Below are 14040 nucleotides of genomic sequence, written 5' to 3'. Positions count from 1 at the left end.
GATCTATCACCATCTTTTGCGAATGAAGTGCTAACAGTTCTCCCCTGTTCTTCTGTCACACTGTGGGCCAAGATGACATGTTCTAGAAAAAGGAAGCATTTAAAGTAAATTGGAGTTTAACGAAAAGGAGACTATCAGGAACTCTCTTTGACTGAGTCAGTATATACAGTTCTCACATAAAAATCTGCTCTTAGAAAATGCTGCTTACCCACAAACTTCCAAAAAGTAAGACTTGTTTTTAATTAATCATTGTCACAGAAAAGTCCATAACAATTGACAATACCTGGAATGTTCCCAAAATCCCTGTAGATCCGGAAGTCAGTATCTGAAGGAATGATTCCACTCTGGAAAACCTCCTGAGCCACCACCGAAGCAAATGGGTGTTTAGCTGCTGAGACATAAGCTTGGACCAACCAAGGATTTTCAGGACCTAAAATAAAATATGACAACAATATGAGGTTAATCTGGAACTTTTTAACATACATAAAGTAGTTACTATGGTGATTTGGGGAGATAGGTCAAGAGTTTTGTTTTTTTAATCCTCTTCTATATTTTCCAACATTTCTTTGATAAATGCATATGATTCTTTTAAATGAAAAATAACCTTGTGGACAACAAAATTGCTTTTAATAATAATGTAACAGCTCTATAAAAAGTTTAAGTTTAAAAATGAAAAACTACTCACAAGCCCATCATCCAAAGATAACTATTATCATTTTTAAGTCTTCGACTTATATATGACTTATAAATGTATGTGTGTACACAGATGTACTGATAGGGTATGTATAATCTTTACATTTCTCTTTCACTTAACGTTGTACTAAACACATTCCTATGTTGCTAGTTATTACAATGATTATTTTAGATATTACAGTGATCATGGTCCAGTGGTTAAGAATCCACCTTTCAATGCAGGAGATGCAGGTTCAATTCCTGGTCAAGGAACTGAGCTCCCACATGCTGCAGGGCAACTGAGCTTGCACACGACAACTAGAGAGCCTGCACGTTGCAGTGAAAAGATGCTGCCTGCCACAACGGAGACCCAAAGCAGCCAAATAATTTTTAAATGATCATTTTAATAACTGTGTAATTACTGAACATATCATAAAGTTCCTTATTATTACACATAACTTGTATCATTATTAACAATTCCACATTAACATCTCCATCATATACAGTTTTCAAATAAAGGAGTTTTTTCTTTCAGATAACAAGATAAATTACATTACTGTCCCCAATTATTCACTGTTCCCTCTCACATAACTTACAATGCCTCCTGTGGAAGCAGCACATACATGAATTGCTTCAGCCAACTGACTGTGAATGGGAGAGACACAGACCCTGAAGAGCCATCACATGGTCCACCTCTCCCATTAACTTTGGCCCTGAGATCGCTATGTCCCTGATGGGGGCTTCTTCAGCCTGGATCCCAGGATGAATAAGACACATGGAACACAATAACCATGGGACCAGAATGTAACATGAGCAACAAATAAACCTTTGCTGTTGTAATCCACTGAGATTCAGGGGTTGTATATTATAACTAAATTTAGCAAAAAGTTATCTGATGTTGACAGATCAAGTAACTCCATTTCAGAGAATCCAAGAATATTAACATTTTCATAACTTTATAACCAGATAATCATTTGCTTTCCTACAGGAAAAAAAAAAAAACACATAAATGGTGGAGGACAGAAGGGGTGAAGAAACACTACAGAATCAGATACCTAGGTGACCCAGATACTGGAGTTACCAGGCATGAATTTTAAAATAAATATTAATTATTCAAAAACACAGATAATAGCAAGGGTATCACTAAACAAGCACAAACCATTAACAGAGAATGTGTCAAATAGAAACCCTAGAACTGAAAATAATAACTGCTGTTAAGAATTTTAATACATACAGAGCTTAATACAAAGGTAAAAACATTTTTTGATTGGGCTGTTTATTTTTCTGGAATTGAGCTGCAGGAGTTGCTTGTATATTTTTGAGATTAGTTCTTTGGCAGTTGCTTCATTTGCTATTTTCTCCCATTCTGAAGGCTGTCTTTTCACCTTGCTTATAGTTTCCTTTGTTGTGCAGAAGCTTTTAAGTTTAATTAGGTCCCATTTGTTTATTTTTGCTTTTATTTCCAATATTCTGGGAGGTGGGTCATAGAGGATCCTGCTGTGATGTATGTCGGAGAGTGTTTTGCCTATGTTCTCCTCTAGGAGTTTTATAGTTTCTGGTCTTATGTTTAGATTTTTAATCCATTTTGAGTTTATTTTTGTGTATGGAGTTAGAAAGTGTTCTAGTTTCATTCTTTTACAAGTGGTTGACCAGTTTTCCCAGCACCACTTGTTAAAGAGATTGTCTTTTCTCCATTGTATATTCTTGCCTCCTTTGTCAAAGACAAGGTGTCCATAGGTGCGTGGATTTATCTCTAGGCTTTCTATTTTGTTCCAATGACCCAATCAAAAAATGGGCCAAAGAACTAAACAGACATTTCTCCAAAGAAGACATACAGCTGGCTAACAAACACATGAAAAGATGCTCAACATCACTCATTATCAGAGAAATGCAAATCAAAACCACAATGAGGTACCATTTCATGCCAGTCAGAATGGCTGTGATCCAAAAGTCTACAAGCAATAAATGCTGGAGAGGATGTGGAGAAAAGGGAACTCTCTTACACTGTTGGTGGGAATGCAAACTAGTACAGCCACTATGGAGAACAGTGTGGAGATTCCTTAAAAAACTGGAAATAGAACTGCCTTATGACCCAGCAATCCCACTACTGGGCATACACACCGAGGAAACCAGAACTGAAAGAGACACGTGTACCCCAATGTTCATCGCAGCACTGTTTATAAAAGCCAGGACATGGAAGCAACCTAGATGTCCATCAGCAGATGAATGGATAAGAAAGCTGTGGTACATATACACAATGGAGTATTACTCAGCCATTAAAAAGAATACATTTGAATCAGTTCTAATGAGGTGGATGAAACTGGAGCCTATTATACAGAGTGAAGTAAGCCAGAAAGAAAAACACCAATACAGTATACTAATGCATATATATGGAATTTAGAAAGATGGTAACGATAACCCTGTATGTGAGACAGCAAAGAGACACTGATGTATAGAACAGTCTTATGGACTCTGTGGGAGAGGGAGAGGGTGGGATGATTTGGGAGAATGGCATTGAAACATGTATAATATCATATGTGAAATGAATCGCCAGTCCAGGTTCGATGCAGGATACAAGATGCTCAGGGCTGGTGCACTGGGATGACCCAGAGGGATGGTACGGGGAGGAGGGAGGGAGGGGGGTTCAGGATGGGGAACACGTGTACACCTGTGGTGGATTCATGTTGATGTATGGCAAAACCAATACAATATTGTAAAGTAATTGGCCTCCAAGTAAAATAAATAAATTTATATTAAAAATAAATAAATAAAAGTTGGAGATAACAGGAAAAAAAAAAAGAAACAAAGGTAAAAACAGCAGAAGAAAAATGATAGATCCAGAGAATTAAAGCACAAAAGGAAACAGGGATAGAAAACTCAAAAATGCTTATAAGACATATGGGATAGGGTATAAAGGTCTAACATGAGTAACTGGAATCCCAGAGGAAGGGGAGGATGGGAACAGAAGCAATGTTTAAAAGAAGTTAAGGCCAATAACTTCTGAAAACTTACAGGAACCACCACCAAGCTATGAATTCAAAAGGCCCTAGAAAGCCAAAACAAGATAAACATAAAGAAAAACATACTCAGCATCAGGCTCTTTGCTTTTGAATACCATTATCCACCAAAAGAACCAGTTCTCCCTAGAGATATGCCCAATTCCAAATCTGAGGCTAGGAAAATACTCAAAAGTGGGAACATCTTGTGCCAGAAAGGAAGTGCTCAAACACGTCAGAGACGTGTCAAAAGGACAGGCACCAGCTGAAGGGGCTGCCATTGGCCTGAACTGGATCAAGTCATGCATTAAAATGGTTATAACATAATATAAAATCCATAAAATAAAACACATGAAAAACACTGAAATAAACACACACACACAAGGGAGAAGTCTTACAAGGAGCTGAGAGAAGAAGAGAAGTGAAAGGCAAAGAAGAAAAGGAAAGATATACCCAACTGAATGCAGAATTCCAGAGAATAGCAAGGAGAAATGAAAAAACCTTCTTAAGTGAACAGTGCAAAGAAATAGAGGAAAACAACAGAACGGGGAAGACTACAGATCCCGTAAAGAAAACTGGAGATGCCAAGGGAACATTTCATGCAAAGATGGGCATGATAAAGGACAGAAATAGCAAGGACCTAACAGAAGCAGAGATGTGGCAAGAATAAACAGAAGAACTACATGAAAAAAGTCTTAATGACACAGATAAACACAGTGGTGTGGTTACTCACATAGAGCAAAACATCCTGGAGTATGAAGTCAAGTGGGCCTTAGAAAGCATTACTACAAATAAAGCTACTGGAGGTGGTGAATTCCAACTGAGCTAATTAAAATCCTAAAAGATGATGCTGTTAACGTGCTGCACTCACCAAGTTAGCAAATTTGGAAAACTCAGCAGTGGCCACAGGACTGGCAAAGGTCAGTTTTCATTCCAATTCCAAGAAGAGCAATGCCAAAGAATGTTCAAACTACCACACAATTGCACTCATTTCATATGCTAGCAAAGTAATGCTCAAAATCCTTCAAGCTGGGTTTCAACAGTACATGAACTGAGAACTTCTAGATATACAAGCTGGATTTAGAAAAGGTTGAGGAGCCAGAGATCAAATTGCAACATCCAGCAGATCATAGAAAAAGCAAGGGAATACTAAAAGATATCTACTTCTACTTCATTCACTACGCCAAAGCCTTTGACTGTGTGGATCACAATAAACTGGAAAAATTCAAGAGATGGGAATACCAGAACACGTTACCTGTCACCTGTGAAACCTGTATGAAGGACAAGAAGCAACAGTCAGAACTGGACATGGAACAATGGACTGGTTCAAACTTGAGAACAGAGTATGTCAAAGCTATATATTGTCGCCCTGTTTATTTAACTTATATGCAGAGAATATGAGAAATGGTGGGCTGGATGAATCACAAGCTGGAATCAAAACTTCTGGGAGAAATATTAACAACCTCAGATATGCAGAAGATACCACTCTAATGGCAGAAAACAAAGAGAAACTAAAGAGCCTCTTAATGAGGATGAAAAAGGAGAGTGAAAAAGCTGGCTTCAAACTAAACATTCAAACAACAAAGATCATGGCATCTGGTCCTATCACTTCATGGCAAATAGATGGGGGACAAAGTGAAAACAGTGGCAGATTTTATTTTCTTGGGACCCAAAATCAGTGTGGACAGTGACTGCAGCCAGGAAATTAAAAAGACGCTTGCTCCTTGGAAGAAGAGCCATGGCAAACCCAGACAGTGTATTAAAAAGGAACATCACTTTGCCAACAAAGGTCCATAAAGTCAAAGCTATGCTTTCCCCAGTAGTCATATATGACGTGAAAGTTGGACCATAAAGAAGGCTGAGCACGGAAGAATTGATACATTCAATTGTGGAGCTAGAGAAGACTCTTCAGAGTCCCTTGGACAGCATGGAGATCAAACCAATCAATCCTAAAGGAAATCAACCCAGAATATTCACTAGAAGGATTGATGCTGAAGCTGAAGCTCCAATACTTTGGCCACCTGATGCAAAAAGCTGACTCACTGAAAAAGACTCTAATGTTGGGAAAGATTGAAGGCAGGAGGAGAAGAGGAAGACAGAGGATGAGATGATTAGATGGCATCACTGACTCGATGGACATGAGTTTGAGCAAGTTCTGGGAGTTGGTAACAGACAGGGAAGCCTGGCATGCTGCAGTCCATGAGGTCGCAAAGAGTCGGACACGACTGAGCGACTGAACTGGACTGGACTGTAGCCAGTCAACTGCTAATAAATTATTATTTGCTGTTTATTTTCTATGTATTTTAGACTATGGAAATGATGTTAGACAAAAAAAGCGAATTTGAGCAGTTTTCTTATTCGACTTCAAATGGGTCATAAAGCAGCAGAGACAACTCACAACATCAACAACACATCTGGCTCAGGAACTGCCAATGAGCGTACAGTACAGTGGTAGTCAAGAAGTTTTGCAAAGGAGACAAGAGCCTTGAAAGTAAGAAGCACAGTGGCTGGCCATCAGAAGTTGACAAAAACCATCTGAGAAGATCATTGAAACTGATCCTCTTATAACTACACAAGAAGTTGCCTGAGAACTCAATGTCAACCATTCTACAGTCATTTGGCATTTGAAGCAAATTGGAAAGGTGAAAAATGTCAGTAATTGGGTGCCTCATGAGTTGACCGCATCTATTTCTGCTTTATTGACTATGCCAAAGCCTTTGACCGCGTGGATCACCACAAACTGTGGAAAATTCTTAAAGAGATGGGAATACAAGACCACCTGACCTGCCTTCTGATAAATCTGTATGCAGATCAGGAAGCAACAGTTAGAACTGGACATGGAACAACAGACTGGTTCCAAACAGGGAAAGGAGTATGTCAAGGTTGTATATTGTCACCCTGCTTATTTAATTTCTATCCAGAGTACATCATGAGAAACGCTGGGCTGGATGAAGCACAATCTAGAATCAGGATTGCCAGGAGAAATATCAATAACCTCGGATATGCAGATGACACCACCCTTATGGCAGAAAGTGAAGAAGAAATAAAAAGCCTCTTGATGAAAGTGAAAGAGGAGAGTGAAAAAGCTTAAAGTGTTGGCTTAAAGCTCAACATTCAGAAAACTAAGATCATGCATCTGGTCCCATCACTTCATGGCAAATAGATGGGAAAACGATGGAAACAGTGAGAGAGTTTACTTTGGGGGGCTCCAAAATCACTGCAGATGGTGACTGCAGCCATGAAATTAAAAGACGCTTGCTCCTTGGAAGAAAAGTTATGACCAACCTAGACGACATATTAAAAAGCAGAGACATTACTTTACCAACAAAGGTCCATCTAGTCAAAGCTATGGTTTTTCCAGTAGTCATGTATGGATGTGAGAGTTGGACTATAAAGAAAGCTGAGCACCGAAGAATTGATGCTTTTGAACTGTGGTGTTGGAGAAGACTCTTGAAGAGTCCCTTGGACTCCAAGGAGATCCAACCAGTCCATCCTAAAGGAAATCAATCCTGAATATTCATTGGAAGGACTGATGGTAAGCTGACACTCCAATACTTTGGCTACCTAATGCGAATACCCGACTCATTGGAAAAGACCCTGATGTTGGGAAAGATTGAAGGCAGGAAAAGAAGGGGATGAAAGAGGATGAGATGGTTGGATGGCATCACAGACTCATTGGACATGAGTCTGAGTAAACTCTGGAAGTTGGTTCTGGACAGGGAGGCCTGGCATGCTGCAGTCCATGGGGTCACAAAGAGTCGGACATGACTGAGAGACTGAACTGAACTGCTGCTACTGCTGCTCCTAAGTCACTTCAGTCATGTCCGACTCTGTGCGACCCCATAGACGGCAGCCCACCAGGCTCCCCCGTCCCTGGGATTCTCCAGGCAAGAATCCTGGAGTGGGTTGCCATTTCCTTCTCCAATGCATGAAAGTGAAAAGTCAAAATGAAGTCGCTCAGTGGTGTCCAACTCCTAGCGACCCCATGGACTGCAGCCTACCAGGCTCCTCCATCCATGGATTTTCCAGGCAAGAGTACTGGAGTGGGGTGCCACTGCCTTCTCTGAACTGAACTGAGTTGACTACAAATCAAAAACATCATTTTGAAATGTTGTCTTCTCTTATTCTATACAACAACAACGAACAATTTCTCAATCAGATTGTGACATGCAACAAAAAGTGGATTTTATACTACCAGAGACAACCAGCTCAGTGACTGGACCAAAATGAAGCTCTGAAGCACATCCCAAAGCCAAAGTTGCATCAAAAATAGGTCATGGTCACTGTTTGGTGGTCTGCTGCCTCTCTGATCTACTACAGTTTTCTGAATCCTAGCAAAACCATTACCTCGGAGAAGTATGCTCAGCAAATTGATGAGATACACCAAAAACTGCAATGTCTGCAGCTGGCACTGTTCAACAGAACAGGCCCAATTCTTCTCCACCACATCACCTGTCCACTCATTGCACAACCAACACTTCAAAAGTTGAACAAATTGGGTTACGAACTTTTGTCTCATTTGCCATATTCACCTGACCTCTTACCAACCGACTACCACTTCTTCAAGCATCTCAACAACTTTTTGCAGGGAAAATGCTTCCACAACCAGGAGACACAGAAAATGCTTTCCAAGAGTTTGTTGAATTTGAAAGAGCAGATTTTTATGCTATAGGAATAAACTTATTTCCTACTGGCAAAAACGTACTGTGATGGTTCCTATTTTTATTTCCTGTTGGCAAAAATGTATTGACTGTGATGGTTCCTGTTTTATTAATAAAGATGTGTTTTAGCCTAATTATACTGATTTAAAATTCAGGGTCCAAAACCACAGTTACTTCTGCACCAACCTAGTATTTGAGAAAAGGCAGGTGGAAAACTTCTGGGAGCATGTGGCCAGAGTCTATCCTCTTTCACATATTGAAGTCAGATGTGTATTGACTTTATAATAATTATGTTCACACAATTTTTTACTTGTATGTTATGTAATGATTATTATACATCAAAATATCTCTGCTGTTTGATCCTGAATTGGAACTCAGATTAAAAACAGCTAAAATGTTATCAAAACAAGAGAAATCTGAATATGCAGTTTATTCACTGACAGTTTTATATTAATATCATACTTTCTGAATATGATAAATGTACTGTTATTGAAGGAACATAAACCCTGTTCTTTATATACTGAGATGATTACACTGAGATTTTCACCTGAGGTGGTAATGTGATGAACTACACAGAGTGACTTTTAAATATTAAGCCATCTTCATATACCATTAGTAAAAATTCGGGATATATAATCATTCCACAAAACCAGATGTATTTCTATACACCAGTGAGCTATCAGAAAAAGAAATTTAGAGAACAATCCCATTTCCAATTGTATTAAAAAGAATAAAATACCAAGGAACAAATTAACCAAGGAGGTGAATGACACATACACTGAAAACTTTAAGACACTGATGAGAGAAACTGAAAATAACACAAATAAATGGAATAAATTGTGTGCTCATAAATTAACTAAATGCAGAGTTCCAGAGAACAGCAAAGAGAGACAAGAAGGCCTTCTTCAATGAATACAAAGAAATAGAGGAAAACAACAGTAAGGGCAAGACTAGAGACCTCATCAAGAAAATTGGAAATATCAAAGTAACATTTCTTCCAAAGATGGACACAATAAAGGACAGAAACTGTAAAGACCTAATAGAAGCAGAAGAGATTGAAAATATCCAGAAAGAATACACAGAACTGTACAAAAAAGATCTTAATGACCCAGATAACCTCATTGGTGTAGTCTGTCATTCAGAGCCAGACATTCTGGAGTGTGAAGTCAAGTGGGACATAGGAGGCACTGGTGTCAATAAAGGTTGGAGGAGACGAAATTCCAGCAGAGATATTTAAAATCCTAAAAGATGATGCTATTAAAGTGCTGCACTCAATATGTCAACAAATTTGGAAAACGCAGCAGTGGCCACAGGAGTAGAAAAGGTCGATCCTCATCCCAATTCCCAAGAAGAGCAACACTAAAGAATGTTCAAACCACTGGACAACTGCACTCATCTCCCATGCTAGTAAGGTTATGCTCAAAATCCTCCAAGCTAGGCTTCAGCATTACATGAACCAAGAACTTCCAGATGTTCAAGCTGGGTTTAGAAAAGGCAGAGGAACCAGAGATCAAATTGCCAATATTTGATGGATCATAGAGAAAGCAAGGGAATTCCTTAAAACCATCTGCTGCTGCTGCTGCTAAGTCACTTCAGTCGTGTCTGACTCTGTGCGACCCCACAGACGGCAGCCCACCAGGCTTCCCCGTCCCTGGGATTCTCTAGGCAAGAACACTGGAGTGGGTTGCCATTTCCTTCTCCAATGCATGAAAGTGAAAAGTGAAAGTGATGTCGCTCAGTCATGTCCGACTCTAGCGACCCCATGGACTGCAGCCTACCAGGCTCCTCCATCCATGGGATTTTCTAGGCTAAAGTACTAGAGTGGGGTGCCACTGCCTTCTCCAATAAAACCATCTACTTCTGCTTTATTGACTACACTAAAACCTTTGACCATGTGGATCATAACAAACTGGAAAATTCTTAAAGAGATAGGAATACCAGACCATCTTACCTGTTTCCTGAGAAACCTGTATGCAGGTCAAGAATCAAAGTTAGGGGCCCAAGTCCTTCTGATCGAGGCCCAAAAAAAAAAAAAAAAAAAGAAGAATCAAAGTTAGAACCTTATACCGAACAATGGAGTGGTTCAGGGTTGAGAAAGAGTATGTCAAGGCTGTTTACTGTCACCCTATTTAAGTTATATGCAGAGCACATCATGCAAAATGCCAGGCTGGATGAGTTACAAGCTGGAATCAAGACTGGCAGGAGAAATATCAACAACCTCAGATATGTAGATGATACCACTTTAATGGCACAAAGCAAAGAGGAACAAAAGAGTCTCTTAACGAGGGTGAACGAGGAGAGTGAAAAAGCTGACTTAAAACTCTATTAAAAAAAACTAAGATCATGGCATCTGGTCCCATCACTTCATGGCAAATAAAGGGGAAAAGGTGGAAGCAGCGACATATTTCCTCTCCTTGGAATCTAAAATCACTGCAGATGGTGACTGCAGCAATGAAATTATAAGAAAATTGCTTCTTGGCCGGAAAGCTATGACAAACGTATACAATATGTTAAAAAGCAAAGACATCACTTCACCAACAAGGGTCCTTATAGGCAAGGCTACAGTCTTTCCAGTAGTCAAGTACAACTGTGAGAACCAAACAATAAAGAAGGCAGAGCACAGAAAAATAGATGCTTTCGAACTGTGGTAATGGAGAAGACTCTTGAGAGTTCCTTGGAAAGCAAGGAGATCAAACCAGTCACTCTTAAAGGAAATCAACCCTGAATACTCTTTGGAAGGACTGATGCTAAAGCTGAAGCTCCAATACTTTGGCCACCTGATGCAAACAGCCAACTCATTGGAAAAGTCCCTGATACTGGGAAAGACTGAAAGCAGAAAGAGAAGATGGCAACAGAAGATGAGATGGGTTGGATGCCATCACTGATTCACTGGACATGAACTTAGGCAAATTCTGGGAGATAAGGAGGGACAGGGAAGACTGGTGTGCTGCAGTCCATGGGGTCCCAAAGAGTCAGACACAACTTTGCAACTGAACAACACAGATTAGAAATATTAATATTGGTAAATATCCATGCTAGACTAGGTAATCTATAGATTCAATGCTGCTGCTGCTGCTGCTGCTGCTAAATCACTTTAGTCATGTCCGACTCTGTGCGACCCCATAGACGGCAGCCCACCAGGCAGGGAATCCCCCGTCCCTGGGATTCTCCAGGCAAGAACACTGGAGTGGGTTGCCATTTCCTTCTCCAATGCATGAAAGTGAAAAGTGAAAGTGAAGTTGCTCAGTCGTGTCCGACCCTCAGCGACTCCATGGACTGCAGCCTTCCAGGCTCCTCCATCCATGGGATTTTCCAGGCAAGACTACTGGAGTGGGGTGCCATTGCCTTCTCCATAGATTCAATGCAATCCCTATCAAAATGCCAATGGCATTTCTCACAGAAATAAAACAATCCTAAAATTTGTATGGAACCATAAAAAACCCCAAATAGCCAAAGCAACTTTAAGCAAGAAGAATAAAGCTGGAGACATCACACTTCTTGATTGCAAACTGTATGACAAAGCTCTTCTCATGAAAACAGTATGATATTGGCATAAAAACAGAAACACAGATCAGTGAAACAGAACAGAGAATTCAGAAGTAACTCCATACATATATGGTCAATTAATTTACAACAAGGAGCCAAGAATATACAGTGGGTAAGGAACAGTGTTTGAAACAAATGGTATTGGGAAAACTGGACTGCCACACACAGAATAATGGAAATGAACAACTGTATTATACTATACACAAAGTTAACTCAAAATGGGTTAAAGATTGAATACATAAAACTGAAATCATACAATTCTAAGGAGAAAACATAGGTAGTGAGCTCCTTGACATTGGTCTTGGTGATGATGTTTTGGATTTCACAAAAGCAAAAAATAAACAAGCAGGGCTACATCAAACTAAAAAGCCTCAGCGCAGCAAAGAAAATCATCAACAAAATGAAAAGGCAGTGTACTGAATGAGAGAAAATATTTGTAAACCATATATATGATAAAGGGTTAATATCTAAAATATAAAGAATTCATACAAATTAAGAGCAAAATAAAAAATCCCAAACAATCTGATTAAAAAATGGGCACAGGACTTGAATAGACACTTGTCTAACGATGGTAAACAGATGCCTAAGATGTACTTCAGTGGTGCTCAACATCTCTAATCATCAGGTATACACAGATCAAAATCACAGTGACATATCACTTCATACCTGTCAGCACAGCTGTTATCACAAAGATAAGAAATAAGTGTTTGTAAGGATGTGGAGAAATGGGAATCCTGTGCATTGTTGGTGGGAAAGTAAATTGGTGCTTCCACTAGGGAAAACAGTATAGAAGTTTCTCAAAAAATTAAAAACTATATGATTCTACTTCTGGGCGTTTATCCAAAAAACAAAAAACAAAAACAAACTCAAAAAGATATCTGCACCCCCATATGCACTGGAGCATTATTTACAATAGCCAAGACATGGAAACAACCTGCATCCATCAACAGATGCATGGATAAGGAAAATGTGTGTGTATGCGTATACACACACACACACCCATTATCATACAGTTGCAAATTTTTTTCTTCCACACACACACTGGAATATCATTCAGCCCATCCTAAATGAAGTTAAGTCAGAAAGAGAAAGATAAACACCATTTGATCTCACATGGAATCCTGACCCCTCCCCTGAAAAAAGGACTTCATAGACAACAGAGGACAGACTGTGGTTGTCAAATATGGGGGGAGGGGGGTGGGGGAAACGGGTGAAGGTGGCCAAAAGGCACAAACTTCCAGTCATAAAATAAGTAAGTTACGGGGACATAATGTGTGTACAGCATGGGGACTAAATTTAATAATACTGTATTGCATACTTGAAAGCTGCTAAGAGACTTGTGGACACAGCAGGGGAAGGAAAGAGTAGGATAAAGGGAGAGCAGCACTGACACATATACACTGCCATACGTGAAATAGCTTGCAGGAGGCTGCTGTGTAACACGGGAGCTCAGCTCAGCGGCCCACAACGACCGAGAGGGGTGGGACGGAATATGGGAAGCAGGCTCAACGCGGAGGGGGTACATGTACACTTACAGTTGATTCATGTTGTTGTATAGCAGAAATTAACACAACACTGTCAAGCAATTATCTTCCAGTTAATTTTTTTTAATTTTAACAAAGTTGCTAAGAAAACATCTTAAACCTTCTCAACGTAAGGAAAAAACATCTGCATCTGTATGGTAATGGATGTTAACTAGACTTATTGATGATCATTTTGCAACACATACAAATACTGGGTCACTATGTTGTATACCTGAAAGTTGAAAAAATCTTATATTCCTGAAATAAGCTCAACCTGGTTGGAAACGTTACCTTTTTTGTACGTACACATATACATATAAATACCCATATTGATACATGGCTGGATTCAGTTTACTAATTTTTTTTTTTTAGGATTTTTGCATGGCATTTATTTACCAAAACTATCTACCAAAGCTGAGACTACACACACTTTATGACTCTAGTTTCACTAAGAAATGTGCATACACAAACATGTATACAAAAGACACTCATTAAGAATGTTCATAAGACCACTCATAAGAGCCAAAGCCTAGAAACAATCTAACATCACTAGTACAATGGATATCCTTGTGAATGGAGTATTATCTGGCAATGAAAAAGAATGAACTAAACGTAACACAGATGAATCTTACAAACATAATA

General features: G+C 39.4%; 1 protein-coding gene across 12 annotated transcripts in view; it reads right to left on the bottom strand.

Annotated features, from left to right (window-relative positions):
- ERMP1 (endoplasmic reticulum metallopeptidase 1) overlaps window positions 1–14040 on the bottom strand; it is a 66814-nt gene that overhangs the window by 39988 nt on the left and 12786 nt on the right. For all 12 annotated transcript variants that reach the window (XR_015169589.1, XR_015169588.1, XM_086415210.1 and 9 more), the window contains exon 5: window positions 284–430. Coding sequence is in view for 10 of the 12 variants with exons in the window: in XM_086415210.1 (XP_086271336.1) it covers window positions 284–430 (147 nt within the window). In the remaining 2 variants the exon portion in view is untranslated. The remainder of the gene's footprint in view (window positions 1–283; window positions 431–14040) is intronic.

The sequence above is a fragment of the Bos grunniens genome, chromosome 8 (genome assembly GCF_055505025.1).
Source record: "Bos grunniens cultivar Pamir isolate PY7600 chromosome 8, Bosgru_T2T1.0, whole genome shotgun sequence".
Classification (NCBI taxonomy): Eukaryota; Metazoa; Chordata; class Mammalia; order Artiodactyla; family Bovidae; genus Bos; species Bos grunniens.
This window is presented reverse-complemented; position numbering and strand designations above follow the sequence as displayed.